Here is a 14,724-nt window from a genome sequence, read left to right as displayed (position 1 = left end):
TCCCTGCCCCATCCACACTTCCTACACACTAAAGGAACCCTTACTTGCCAGTTTCTTATTTGCTCTCACCCTGGGAGATAATCATCAAATAACTGGCCAGCGCAGGTTCAAACGTTTGCTTGGTCAGCTGTGGGGTACCACAAGCTCCAGTGAACGGTGCAATTCACAGTAAATCTGTGCGCACACATTGGTATTGTCCTTTTGATCAAATGCAACATCATGCTAACACATTAAAAATCATATCATATCATATCACCCAACCCCAGCAGACGTTTACACCTGAGATGATTGCTAGCTTTCATACTGGTCCCCATGTATTGTTCCTGTAACAGTAATGTTGAGATAGAGTTTCATCAGCTACTGGATCGCTATCTGTTCCAAATATCGGAAGGAATGCACTTGAGTAGATCGCATCAGTCATCGTTTGTTTTGGACGTTTTTACTATTGCATACCAAAGCTTAGTCAAACTACTTAATCCTTCATATGAAGTTTTTTTTTGTGCTGTGTCAAAGAAGTGGAACAAAAACAGAAAATGCTAGACAAATAGTCAGTTAACTCTATCTTTCCCTTTAGACATTGCCAGACTTGCTGTGTTTCTCCAACTCTCTTGCTTTGCTTCAGATTTCCAGCATCTGCAATTCTTATTGTGCCAAAGATGTGGACCCAACTTAAAAACAAAATTTAAGAAAACTCCTTCATAACTTCATCCTAGATTGTTCCAGTGGGCTGCAAGATGCCTTTTTTCTGTTATTGCATATCCAGGAAAATAATTTTATATGCAAGTCTTAAGTCCTTAACCAGAAGTAGGATGTTGCTGTTATTGAAGAAAGACCAAAGTGACCATCTCTGTCAATCTAAAGTGCTGTGGTCAGACTGAAGTTGCCATCTTCAGGATATCTGGGTGCTAAATCAAACCAATATTTGTAGAAGATACCCCAATTATCTCTCCATTCACACCTTCAAAGTTTATTTTGGATATGCAAAGACAACACTACTGCATTTTCAGGTGTCCATCCTATGTTCCACTAGTTAGTCAAAATGGTTGACTGAACCAGAGTTAACTGATAAGGTACACAACAATCTTAAATGTAAAAGAAGGCCTTCAAACCTCTCAGAAATCCTTGGAACAGAAACATTTAAATCCATCCTTTACAAAAGTGACCATCATTTCAAAGAATACGGTCCGCACTTCATTTCCTTTTCACAGAGGTATTTAGTTCAATTTCTTTTACATGTGTGGTATTTTATGCATGGAATCTTTTATAAATCAGTTTCAGTTCAACAAATATTATCACAGAATGAAAAATAAACAGAAGTAAAAATTCAAACACAACTTCTCAATAGGCCAGCCCTGCTGGTATAGTGGCAGCCTTTAGATAAACACAATGGGTCAGTGAAGGGGTTAGTCAAGATTTCCATTATTGTCATTTCAAGTAGTTTATGTTAGCTTTGTCACTTAAATATTTAATTTTGAGATTTGTTAAAGGAGAACTCTTGATTCTTCATATGATCATGTACTGCTCCCAAACAACTACAATTTAGAGAGGTCCTTCTTGAATGATTGATTTAGAGTGAACAACACTAGTAGGACAAACATATTAAACGCCTCCAATACTCCAATTTTGACAATCGGGTTAGTAATCAACGGTTTTCCTTTTCGTTTGGGGTAGCTGATGACAGAGAAATTAATGTATAGTTAGTGCCATCTGAAATTTCCCTTTTAATTTTTAATGAACAAGTTTATAGATGGAGAAGTTACTAAGAATAAAAGAAACCAAATAAACAAAGGAAGTCTAGGAAAGGAAGAAGCAGTCTGCAATCAAAACTCATGTTTATAGCATATCATTCGTAATGAGAAACAAATCTGGGTTCAACATGGGTACATAGACTTTTCCTGTGGGAAAATACAAACATGCAAACATAAAAATCCCTCAATCGATATTTTTGCTCTGTGAATGTTGGTTTTAAACACTAAAATCCAAAAAGGAAACATGAGAATTGACAGTGAAATGCTGCAACATGTCACCTGGTTTACCAGGTTTTAAGTTCATCTGGCCCAGATCTTTAAGTCAGCATCACATACTGACTGCGAATTAATTATACTCACTTACCACTTTACATTGGAGCCATTATGTCGAGCATAATTTCGTTGCGGTTGAGCTCCTTTGCTTATAATGAACTGAAGACACACCTTCAATTCACTGACTTTGTGTTGAATGGGGTCGTAAACCTCAAAGTGCATAGCTTTACCCTCGCTGACTGTGCTAACACTTCTTCAATTGCTGACTGTTTTTTCCCTCCATCTTTTTTGCATTATTGACAGTCTCAACACCTTCCTTATCCCGTCTGTCGCCTGCGCTCCCTGACAATGCTGACTCTTCTGACATCAACTGGAAAGAAGCCAGGAATTCTGTAAGGTGAATCGGGGGAGAGAGATTGCAGGAGTAGGTGAATGCTATCCGTGCAGGAACTTAGGCAAGGTAAAACTGGAAATCAGAAGCTTCAACTTCTGCTTTAAGTACAACAAATGTTGTGTGTTGTATCTTCGACAGTGTCCTAATATACAGTGTAACATGATTTCAGTCAAAAAACTCCCCATATCAGAAGACTTGGAATTGTTATCTTTAGTTAGCACATCTATGTTAACTTCCTTTTCTCTAATATTGTAACATAACTAGTAACTAATAGTTTGACCATTTGAAATGGAAAAGCGAATGTATACTCCCTTCCATAAAAGTTAAAGGTGTTGGCTCAGTAGTGTCAACAATACAGTATTTTTTTCTAATTCTTGTACTGAGGCTGTCTGGTTACATGAGTAAATTTCTGTAGATTTTTGCTATGCTGTTGCTGATTACTTGAAGGTAAATTGTGGTATTAAGGATGAAAATTAAAATGGACAATTCTTGTAGCTTTTGAATTGAATGCTTTTAATTTGTGATCAATCAGCATAGCTTGCTGCTATGGGTGAAATCGGTGCCCCAAAATTGCACTAATTTTTAAATGGAACAGAACACGTGAACAGGAAGATAGGACAGAGAGAGGAAAACCTCAAAACATTCTATTTACAATTTGCTTCACTGCTTCAAACCCTTCAACTTAGCAGAATGGAGCTACCTTTTCCAATACATAACAAATGCTAAAATGACCTAATCCTCTTTAATATTTATAATCATGCTCCTTCTGCATCCCTAACACACTCTGATTTCAGTACTTTAGTATGGGATACAACTTAGACCCACCTTGTACTGTAGCTGTTGTATCAAGTTGAGTCCCACAGTGTTCAGCTTCCATCTCAGGAATTACTGTGTCTAAAAACAGAAATATCAAATCAGTTGACATACATTTTCAACCAGCCACCTTTTTTCTCATTTCTATTTCTATTTTCTTTTTTCCGATGCTACGATTACTTTTTGTGTATGTAATATCCTAAGTTGAAGAAGAGTGACTTCTGGGTTGCATGAGCTTATCATGTGATCACTAACGAGCAAAAGGGTTTAGTTCCAACAGTTCAGTAACTCTATTAACCTCTGATCCCATCAAATCCATAACGTGCATAATGTTCCGAGGGTAATTTTTACACACATCAGAATGTGTGACTATAATTAAAATGTGTTCATTATGTATAATGAAAAGCTATAACACAATTTGGAAATGAGTCCAAGTCATGTGCGAAAAGCATTTAATTCATTTGTTATTATCCTCACACTGATTTTCATTGTGGCATTCTTGGAAATTGGGGACCTGATCTCTGCATTATTAGGATTTCTCTTTGAACCAGGATTGAGTCACAAAGCAGACTAACTCCACTGAAATGACTGTTTGGCCTTTAGAAATGAGTTAAATTTGGAAACTATATTGAATTTCCATCTTTTTATAATCTTGTGCAACAATTTAAATCTGTACGTTGATAACATTTATTTTGCTAAAGTAATACATTCCCTTGAAGCTATTAATAGCTCTGCATGGAGATAATTCTTCCATGTTTACTAATCTTCCTTTGCATACCTTGCAGTTACTGGCATTTTACAGAGTAACATATAATTAAAAGAAAATTTCATGTTTATTTGCACCTGACAAAATAATCAGGGAATAAACCAGCACATTGTACTCCCTCATGTCTGCTGTTTGTACAAGTCCTCCATCCATAACTGGGTAATCAATCACGATACGAGCCCCCCCGTAAGACTATGCAAAGAATGTTCCCCATTTCCCCATAGCAACAGAAAATCAATGATTTTAAATTTATATTCGATAATGATGCTTGAAAAGCTCAACATCATGGTTCAGTTAATATTTAAACCTAATTTGCCAAATAAACAGCTCCAAATGGCTAGCATGTTAATGGTTAAAATTGTGTCTGATGTCCTCCTACAGTGCGGGAAAGAAGAAGGAACCTTAATTCAGTGTTCAAAGAAAGCTAGGCTCTCATTTATGGCGCACACCCTTGTGTGGAAATGATGGTGGTAGCAAGCAAAGTATTCATGGTATTTTCTAGTAGCTGTCCTGTCAACTCAAACTCCTAATCAAGATTGTGTAGGGATTATTGAAAAAGAAAACCATGTTGGAAATGGCCAAGGATTTTTTCACTCCCATCTGTTATCAGATGTTATGCCAGTATGTTTTTATTTTGAGGTCCATAGGTTTACTCACATTCACTGTTCTTTCTTCCCACAATAATAAAGACAAATTTACTGCTGACCCTTCATCAGTTCTGATGAGGTGTTTACCACCAGAACTTTTGATCAACATTTTCAGTTCTTTGTTGCAATTTTTAACAAGACGTGGTGGGCACTTGCACCTGTTTAATTTTCAATCACAAGACTCACATTACATTAGAAATGACGAGAGCCGTACCATTGAGCACCCTGAGACTTTCTGTGGACGTAGCCTGTTGTAAAGCTTGTTCCACTTGCTCTCGTCGTTTTGACTCAAATTCAAGTGCTTCTTGTAATTTCCTCTTTGCCTTTTTCTCTTTCTTCAGTCGCTTTTGAATTGTTGCTGCATTTATAAAATACAAATTTAGAACAACGTATGTTTTTTAAAATTCACAAGACTTAAAAGTACAATATAGCCAAGATCGTTTCCATGTTTTTTAAATTCTGCACACTTGGGGGGGGGGGGAATAAAATCATGAATCTCACATAAAAAGTTTTGAATTTTAAGCGAGCACTACTTATTGCACTTCATTTGGACACAGCCCAACATTCTGTGTCAAAGAGACGTAATTTCAGAGCAGACTTTTATTGCTGGTTTGTTTCTCCTCATTCCAGGTTTCCCATACTTTCCACTTCAATATATAGTTTCCTCCAATGCCATTATCTATATAATAACATTTTATCACTATTTTCTGGAAGTAAATCTGTAAAGAATGTTATGTTCACATTGTGATTATATATTGATTACATTACATGTTGGCCAGTTTAACCACATGAACCATTTTTTCCCTTCATCTTCATCTTCAATATTAACATTTTTGCCTGCAACGGTAGTAGATTCGCCAACTTTAGGTCTGTTTAAGTCGTCATTGGACAAGCATTTGGACGTACATGGAATACTGTAGGTTAGATGGGCTTAAGATCGGTATGACAGGTCGGCACAACATCAAGGGCCGACGGGCCTGTACTGTGCTGTAATGTTCTATGTTCTATTCCTATATGAATGACTGAATGTTTTCTTCATAAAACAATTGCTGGAACATACAAAATCTAGACAGGTACTCCACACTTGTGCATTGTCTTCCTACTGGAAAATATGGCTGTCAAGAGAAAGTTGAAGGCTACTTGAACTAATTTTTTGAAGAAGTCTAATTGCAATCATTCAAACATTGCAATAAAAAAATTGTGAAAATGGAATCAGAATGATTAAACAAATGAAAAGAACACTGAAAGATGCTGGTAGAGAATTTAGGTCTGCTTGATTAGCTCCTTGGGTTCAATGGTATAATTCACTCTTGTTAACAAACTGCCTGCTTTTCTTAAATCCCTCCTAATCTACAAGCATGATAGTGGGATCTAGGAGTGTAATGGTGAAATTTCCTTGTGTCTTGGTGTGAATTTCTGCGCCTCAAGCACATGCAATCTTCCAAACTTTCAGAAAAAAATCATGTTAACTACTTTAGGGAATCTCAACATGAAAGTAAATATTAACAATAGGGGAAATATGATGTAAGAGCTCAACAATCCAGGACACAGCTTTCTCTCTAACTGCCAAGTTACTATTGCCTTCTGTTGATTTCTGCAGTTTGAATTCAAACAATGTGCTAATATCAAGGTAGTTTGATGGTGTTAGTCTGATCATAGCATTCCTTCGCTTGCACAGTCTTCAAAATGACACATTTTGAATTTCAAACACCTTCTTACTATCCACTGGATTGTCAAGTAATGTGGGATGATTTGGTGCACTTTTATTTCTTCTCTATGCATTTGAACACTATTTTGTATGTCACCCGCCACCGCACTACCCCCCCCACCCACCAATTTGTCAAAACAGGTTTGTGCTGGCCAAAGCATAGTTACACCTCTTAAGGTTTTGTGTGGAAATGGAAGTACAGTCTAGTTACAACAATGAAAGAAGAAAAGTCTGTAAGAAATAAAGGGACTGCAGTATATGACAGTATGGTCTGTGCTTTTGACATAGCAAGATAATTGGATGAGAAACCAACACAGGCACATGCAATAAAATAACCCTCTAATTTCAGTTAATCTCATTAATGTGTATGATTATGATCAGTTGGTTTTATTTCAATTAAGTCATGAAAGTTCAACAAGTGTCACTTTTATATTGACAATAAAATGGTAAAATCATGGTTCAATATGGAGGGAGCTGTAATTATCTACTTTGTGAAATGAACAGCAAGCAATCGATCACATTTTAAAAGTGTAACTAATTTCTAATTAGCTATCCTAGTATTTGGAGAATTGCAGAGGTTTTTTTTGAAAAGTACCTCCTCTAATACAAGAACAAAATTGCTTGATTAAAACATTATTATTCAATAAACGAAGCATTATTTCTGCATGAAAGCTTTCAGAGAAGTAACCCAAGCTTTAGCCTGCATAAAGTTGTTTTGACAAATTAAGAACCATATAATGTCTTCAAATGCATTGAAAGCAAATAGTGACTTTCTGCTCCAAATCATTCCACTCTTGAGTTGATAAGCCAGTGAAAGAAGGTGTTTGAAATTCAAAGTGTGCCATTTTGAAGACTTCTTAAATGGAGGAGTGTTTGATCACCCTAACACCATCAAACCACCTTGATATTGGCACATTATTTGAATAGAAGTTTTTCAAAATCCAAGATATAATTACTTTGCCCGTGGAATGACCAATAAGTTGCACTTAGGGGTGAGATCATGATTTTGTCCAGGTATCCTTGACCAGGGTTTATCTAGACTTCTAAAATTTATTACCAAACTGTTACCACAGAAGTAGCTAGAAAAATAAAATGATGTCCGCAATGTGATCAAATCAAAACTGTTTTCAAAATACATTTTAATTGCTGAAATAACTTAAAAATTGTCTTTTTAGAAGTTTCCCTGAATCATTGTCCAGCTTCTATCTCCTCATTCAATCAGCAGTGAGAACAAATGATATCCTCTCTCCCTGCAAAATTACAAAAAGGGCCAGTAATTCCTCAATAGTATGTGAAAGTGATCACAAAACAGAATCATCATTTAGAAACACTGACTCTTAATCCTAACACCTTTTTTTAAATATTGGGATGGCTGAAACCATTTAAGTGTTGGCTCCAAACTTTGTTTTCAGCTATTCATGTCTTGCCTCTCCTTAGCAACAATCTGAAGATAAAACCTTCTGCTTGCCATATCTGTTATGTTTGACCCTAAGATGACACAATGAAGACTGCCTATTTTCATCTTTGTAACACCTCCCAACTTCAGGTCATCTACTCAAACTCTCATTTATGTCTTTGGAATAGTCGGGTTTAAGAGATAACAATGCATTCCTGGCTGGTCTTACTCAATAAACTTGAAGACATCTAAAATTCTGTCCAGATATTACCCGTCAGTACTGTCCATCTATTACCCTCCTGGTCTCTGACATAATTGGATCCCAGTCCAGAAACAAGTGGATTTTTGAGATGCGCGTCATTACTTTTATTTTCTTTCAGTGGGCACAGCCCTTCTGATCTCTAATTTCTACCAACTCTAAACCTCACCACTTCTTCACCACCAACTTTAACTGCCACCACTAGTGACTGCACTTTCAATTACCCATATCCAAAATCTTTAATTCCTTTGTACTCCTCTCCACTTCTCGTCCTTGCTATCTATTAAGACCTCTTTTAAGACATTCCTTAAAATTTCCATCTATGACCTAACATTTGATCATTTGATCCATTATTTCCTTTTTGTTTATGGCTCAGTATCACATTTGTTTATAATGCTCCTATGAAGCACCTTGGGTCCACTTTACTTATAGGCATGACATAAAATAAGTTACTATGAAATGCACCTGCATAGTCTCCTCCAAAACTTTGTAATCGTTACAATCTAGTGATCGAAGGGGTCCAGATTTTATTGTACTCCTATTGTTAGAAGTAGTAAATCTCATAACTGGTTATATGAAGCTATTAAGAATAGTTATCGTTAATTAAGAAACACAAATGTACAAAATATGGCAGACCACATTTATTACTTGAGTGTTGCATGGTTGTACTTAATATTATTCTAGAATCCATCTCCCACCCAAAATGGATCAATATTGTTAATGAATAAATTGATCCCATAATGTATAAAGTATCTTTGAATGAGGTGACAGTAGCAGTGACTTGCAGGTGGGAGGTAGATGCTGACAAATGCTTAGTGATTGTACAGATCCAAGTCTTTCTTTCCTTTTAAGAAAATAATTGCACTTGCTGAAACCAGAAGCTGGCAACTGATAGAAACCACAGCTGTCAAAACTGTAACTAGAAGTTGATGGTACTCCAACAGTTTAAATACCAGTCAGCAATGTCGGTAACTGAGAGAAGCCACCAGTGCTTAAATTGTAAATTAATTTTCTTTTTTGCCCATAAACAGCACCCAGAAGGGGACAACATTCCTCACTGGTGCAGTTAGACTTCCCTTCGCCTCTATACATGTAACAGTAAGTGCAGGATTCTTTTTATGTTGAACAGTAGCACAAGTTTAAACATCTGTTTGGCAAACCGTCAAAACCACATTTGCTTCTTTCCTCCTCCTACAATGTACCTGTGGCATTTCTGCCTATTTCAATGCTGCAAATTTTGTGACAAAGATGTCAACCCATTTTTAAAAATTAGATCCACAAACTTCAGTCATGAAAAAGGACTTTTACTTTGATTAATGTAATTTGAAACTACATAGGTAACTTAGATTTGGGTCCCAAATGTAGTGTGTCAAAGTTTGCAGATGCCACAAATGAGTAGTAGAGCAAAGTGTGCAGAGGATACTGAAAGTCTGCACAGGGATATAGATAGACTAAGTGAGTGGACAAGGGTCTGGCAGATGGAGTACAATGTTGGTAAACGTGAGGTCATCCATTTTGGAAGGAATAACAGTAAACTGGATTATTTATTTAAATGGTGAAAAATTGCAGCATGCTGCTGTGCAGAGGGACCTGGGTGTCTTTGTGCATGAATCGCAAAGTCAATTTGCAGGTGCAGCAATTAAGAAGAAAAATGGAATTTTGTCCTTCATTGCTGGAGGGATGGAGTTCAAAAATAGGGAGGTTATGTTGCAGCTGTATCGTGTGCTAGCGAGGTTACACCTGGAGTACTGCATACAGATTTGGTCTCTTTACTTGAGAAAGGATGTACTGGCAGTGCAGGGGGTACAGAGGAGATTCACTAGGTTGATTCTGGAGTTGAGAGGGTTGGCTTATGAGGAGAGATTGAGTAGACAGGGACCATACTCATTGGAATTTATAAAATTGAGGGGCGATCCTTTTAGAAACATATAAATTTATGAAGGGAATAGACAAGATAGAAGCAGGGAAGTTGTTTCCACTGGCCGGTGAAACTAGGACTAGGAGCCATAGCCTTATAATAAAGGGGAGCAGACTTATGACTGAATTGAGGGGTAACTTCTTTACACAAAGGGTTGTCAATCTGTGGAATTCCCTGCCCAGTGAAGCAGTTGAGGCTACCTTGTTGAATGTTGTTAAGGCAAAGGTAGATTTTTGAACACTAATTATGGGTTATGGTGAGCAGGCAGGTAAGTGGAGCTGAGTCCATGAAAAGATCAGCCATCATCATCTAGTAGAGTGGGCCAGACTCAAGGAGCCAGATGGCCGACTCCTGTTCCTATTTCTTATGTTCTTATGAATCAGGTTTCTCAGAGCTCTAATGATAGGAACATCAATATTATGAAATGCAACAGCTGGAGAGCTATTTGTTGGTTATAAACTATTGTTTTTCAAGATGTTGCGGTGGAGAATATACCACCGCTAAAACATATAAATAAAAACTTCTCTGACATGTTTATTTGGATGCAAATTTATATGAATGACAGACAATATACCACAGTTTGTTTGCAAGTAATTAAATCAAAACAAAAACGTAAATTTGATAAAGTTATGCATGAGTATCCAGACAAAATTGGCAGTGGGCTGATTTTCATTTTGGTGTTCTCAACGCTGCAATGGAATTGACGCTTGAGTGGCAGAGTTGGTGAATCAATGCAGTGTACAACAAAGGAGGGCTTGCAACCAAGATTTACTACCTGTTGGGTTTACAATATCAGTACAAGGTTTGAGGATGGGCCAATTTGAAGGAGGAAAGACACAGTGAGTTTTAACTCTTCCCACGTTGTAACAGTTCACCCAACAGTAATTAAGACTTGTAGGTAATATGTAGGTTTATTACACGCCATAGCTAAATTCAAGAAGGTAAGTAATGTGAGGGGATTTTAAAGGGGAAAAACACTTTTTTCTCTTAAAACAGTTATTCACTGGGCAATATCATCAATGTAGCAAGGTTTTGGAGAAGAAATTGGATAAGTCCTGGAAACAGCTGCAGGGTATAAAGTGGTACCTAATCATTGTCACGGGTACCTAAATGAACAGTTAAGCAGTTACTGACATTTTCCTCATCTCGATGGGGCTGGTGTCAGCCATAATTGGAGTGGCCAAAATAGTTGCTGTTGCCAGGAGTGGAATTGAAACCACTGAAGCTAACTGTAACAAACCCATGTTTTCACATCCCCACTCATCCTTCACTCGTCTGGTTCACAAGCTGCATCCCAACAAACCCATCCTCCACATTCCCGTCCCTTTGTTCTTTCCTGGAACAGCAACATGGCCATGCAGGAATACAAGAGGATGATGATCATCATGAAGCATCATCATTTGATCTCAGACTCTCAGCCACCAGCTCAGATGCTGACATTACTTTCAACAGTAGAGCTAAGGCAGGTTTTACATGCAGTCAGTCACTATATATGAGCAGGCCACAGCCACAACAGGGAGAAAAGGATTCTGTAGATCCAGCTCACCTAGAGTACATTGCTGATCAGTTATAGAGAGACAAAAATAAAAATTTACATTAATAGTATCTTTTGTGATCATAACATTAAACAGTAGTTTACATCCACTGAAGTACATTTTGCAGCATAGCCCCTACTATCATAACATAAGAAGCATTGTGGCAAAATAACTTCCATAAAGAAGTATCACATTACTGTTGTGGGAAATGATCAGAATTTTTTTTATGCTGACTGGAGTATAAATATTTACCGCAACTGTAGCTAAATTGTACTGTGCCTACGTCCAAGCTCTTCAAGATCACATTTTGGGACTTTCTTGCATCCAGCAGAGAGCGTGGGTGAGGCCTTGATTAAACTCCTCGTGCATCCGTACTGCTGGAGGTAACAATTTCTGACTTTTGTGTTCCACTCCCAAGCCATTTCAAAGGGACAGTGCTATAAACTCGGCCATTTCAGGGAAGGGAAAGGCTGTTATAATTTGGGGAATTGAGGCTGCTTTGACTCTTTACATGAACCAATCTTGGATTATGTGTTGGAAAGCTGCTGAGTTGGCTGAATCCTCTTGATCCTCCTTGGCTTCTTGTTCTGGGTACGTGCAGAAAGGGAGGTGCAGTGGCCTACTGAGGGAAAGGGTTGTATAGGATATAGAAGACGATGGCCAGATATGATGACCTGGCTCTGCCAACTATTTCAAGTCTTCTCCATATTGAGTAACCAATGGAAGTGTGGTGGGACCATTCTAACGGTTTGATAATATTGCATATGGCAGCACAGCTCTCATTGCATAACACCCAAGTGTGAATGGATTGCATGTATGAGCCAGGGTGAGTGGTCAGTTCCTATTATCCAGGGTTTAGGTCACTGAAATATTGGTGGCACAGTGGGCCGACACAGAATAAAGGTCACAAAAACAAAGTTGCTCGAAAAGATCCGCAGGTCTGGCAACATCTGTGGAGGAGAAAACAGAGTTAATGTTTCAGGTCTGAAGACCCTTCCTCAGAAGATGCTGCCAGACCTGCTGAGCTTTTCCAGCAACTTCGCTTTGTTCCTGATTTACAGCGTCCACAGTTCTTGTGGTTTTATTACAAAATAAAGGTATTGTGGCTGCTGCCAGGATGCCAAATATTAACCCAAGACCAAAACTTGCTGCAGTAACAAAGTCTTTCTATTTATTCCAAGGATCCTTGTCGCACAACTTCTGAGGTTTGGCACCTCCTTTTGATTACTTATGCAACTGAACTTGTAGTCTGATGATGCTGAAGGAAAATGTGGCAATGTCACTCTCTGGAATTCATTGTCAGGACCTTGGTGCTGCTATCATTTGTCCATAAGGGCTTTATCCCCTATTGAGCTGGTAGCCTTTTCCATCTTATGCACTCATTGTTATCTTTGTATATGAACAGTCATCGAGCCAAGTCTAACTCAAGCAGAATACTAAGCTTCATGAGGACTGTTTTTGATTGTTATCAGTTTTTTCACCAGCTTGATTTAAATGACACCTACCTCTATTGTGCTGTTCTGCTGTGAGTTGCCGCTCTAAGGTTTCTCTCATTTCTCTCTCCCTGAACAGCTCCAGTTTGAGTTCTTTCTTCTCCTGTTGTATCTGCTTTTCCTGCACACGTGCGTTGTCAACAGCCACCTTCAGCAGGCCCTAAACAATCACAAAATAACGCTGAAGTGAGAGCGTCTATACCTCAGTAACACAATTTAGATCCTTAATACAAGTCTGGAAACAGAAACATGCTTTTGCATATTTTCACTATCATCACCTTCTACCTATCACTCTGATTTATGAATGGTGCCATTGAAAGTACAGCACAGTGTATTATGAAACATCCAAAATATTTGAAATCCCACCTTTTTGAGAGAGGAAATAAAATTACCATCAATGTTCATCTCTGATCAGATCTAGTGGTCTAACTAGATGTGATCCATTTTCAATCTGAATTTATGCAAAACAATAAGTGCTTTAGATCTCCAGCCTTTTGACAGTTTTCAAAGGTCCTGTATCTTGAAGGTTGTAGCTGTCTGTCTGATCACCATAATTACAGGCAATGCAAACTATGGGTCTGCAAAGTGCTGGGTAACTTTTCTTGGGTGAAAATAACAAATATGTATAGGCCCAAAGTGGGAAAAGGAAGTTTTTGTTTGGTCCAGAACCAATGCAAAATTACAACTGAGTTAAGCAAATGTCTTGTGACAGCCAAGTCTTCTTTTACTGGATAATAGTTTAGTTATTTGTCAAAGATCCTACCATTATGGAATGACTAATCTCTGAATACAGGTTGGCCACACATGACTTCCCCACTACTTCACACAACCTGAAATACTAACCAAAATACTAAAATGCCTGTGCATCCTCAATGTTATCATCCATACTTGAATAATTTTGCAACAATTTTAAAGCATTTTTTTCTTTAAACATGCAGAGCTAAACTCTTGAGAGCTTATGCAGTGCACACTTGTTTTCTGTACTGCAGTTGCTCTATAAAATATTAATATCCTTTCAGTTTTAAGCATTTTCCAAAGAATACGTAAGAATCTTGAGCTTGGTGCTCTCTGTGCAAAGCAAAATATTTTTTGTATTTATGAAGTAGAAGGAAAAAGCTACAGCAAGCATTGCTGAATTAAATACAGGATAATGGGTGGAAGATGATTGAAAGCAAGAAGAGATATGGCAAACAAATATTTCAACAAGTTAACAGTTACTATCACTGTTTATGGAGAAGGCAGCGCAGGTAGAATAAATTTGCATTAATATACCTAAGTGATATGCAGCTGGTGGTGATAGCTGAAAGGGTAATGTGATCAAATGTCATTTGAAACAAAGTTGAAGATTCAATTGTTAAGGAGTAGGGTTTTTTTTTGCAAAGAAACTGTGCTGTTAGTATAGTATAGGAAGGAATATAGGTGCAGAGGTTCTGAGAACCTTGTGAGAAAGCTGATGACACCACATTGGAGAAATTGAACATTGAGCTGATAGGATTAAGAACTACTGAAATCTTGCAAAATAAGTTTCAAAAGAGAAAGCTGCCTACAAACTCTTAATCAAGGAAACAACCTACTGAACATGCCAACCTTGGAAGCACCTTTTTTAATACCATATTTAAATTGGATTCACCACCAAAAACTAGGCTAGGGATTGTACACATTATCCAAATGATTTTAAATTAAAAAATACAATGTGTTTAATTAGACTGAGCCCATGTCGATGTTATTTATTATGCAACACATGAGATGTTGAAAGGCTAATGATACAATTAAT

General features: G+C 37.6%; 1 protein-coding gene across 7 annotated transcripts in view; it reads right to left on the bottom strand.

Annotated features, from left to right (window-relative positions):
* The window catches only part of dacha (dachshund a), a 382,639-nt gene that overhangs the window by 33,300 nt on the left and 334,615 nt on the right, over positions 1-14,724 (bottom strand). For 2 of the 7 annotated variants that reach the window (XM_048544826.2, XM_048544831.2), the window contains exons 7-10: positions 12,963-13,110; positions 4,856-4,999; positions 3,241-3,309; positions 2,063-2,411 (exon numbers count right to left, since the gene is read on the bottom strand). In XM_048544826.2, the coding sequence (XP_048400783.1) occupies positions 2,266-2,411; positions 3,241-3,309; positions 4,856-4,999; positions 12,963-13,110 (507 nt within the window). In that variant the 3' untranslated portion in view covers positions 2,063-2,265. Of the gene's footprint in view, positions 1-1,123; positions 1,672-2,062; positions 2,412-3,240; positions 3,310-4,855; positions 5,000-12,962; positions 13,111-14,724 lie in introns of those variants that run through there. The other 5 variants (XM_048544827.2, XM_048544829.2, XM_048544828.2 and 2 more) reach the window with 4 other exon arrangements.

This window comes from Stegostoma tigrinum, chromosome 15 (genome assembly GCF_030684315.1).
Source record: "Stegostoma tigrinum isolate sSteTig4 chromosome 15, sSteTig4.hap1, whole genome shotgun sequence".
Classification (NCBI taxonomy): domain Eukaryota; kingdom Metazoa; phylum Chordata; class Chondrichthyes; order Orectolobiformes; family Stegostomatidae; genus Stegostoma; species Stegostoma tigrinum.
The sequence above is the reverse complement of the archived record's forward strand: the minus strand, read 5'-3'. Positions and strand labels throughout refer to the sequence as shown.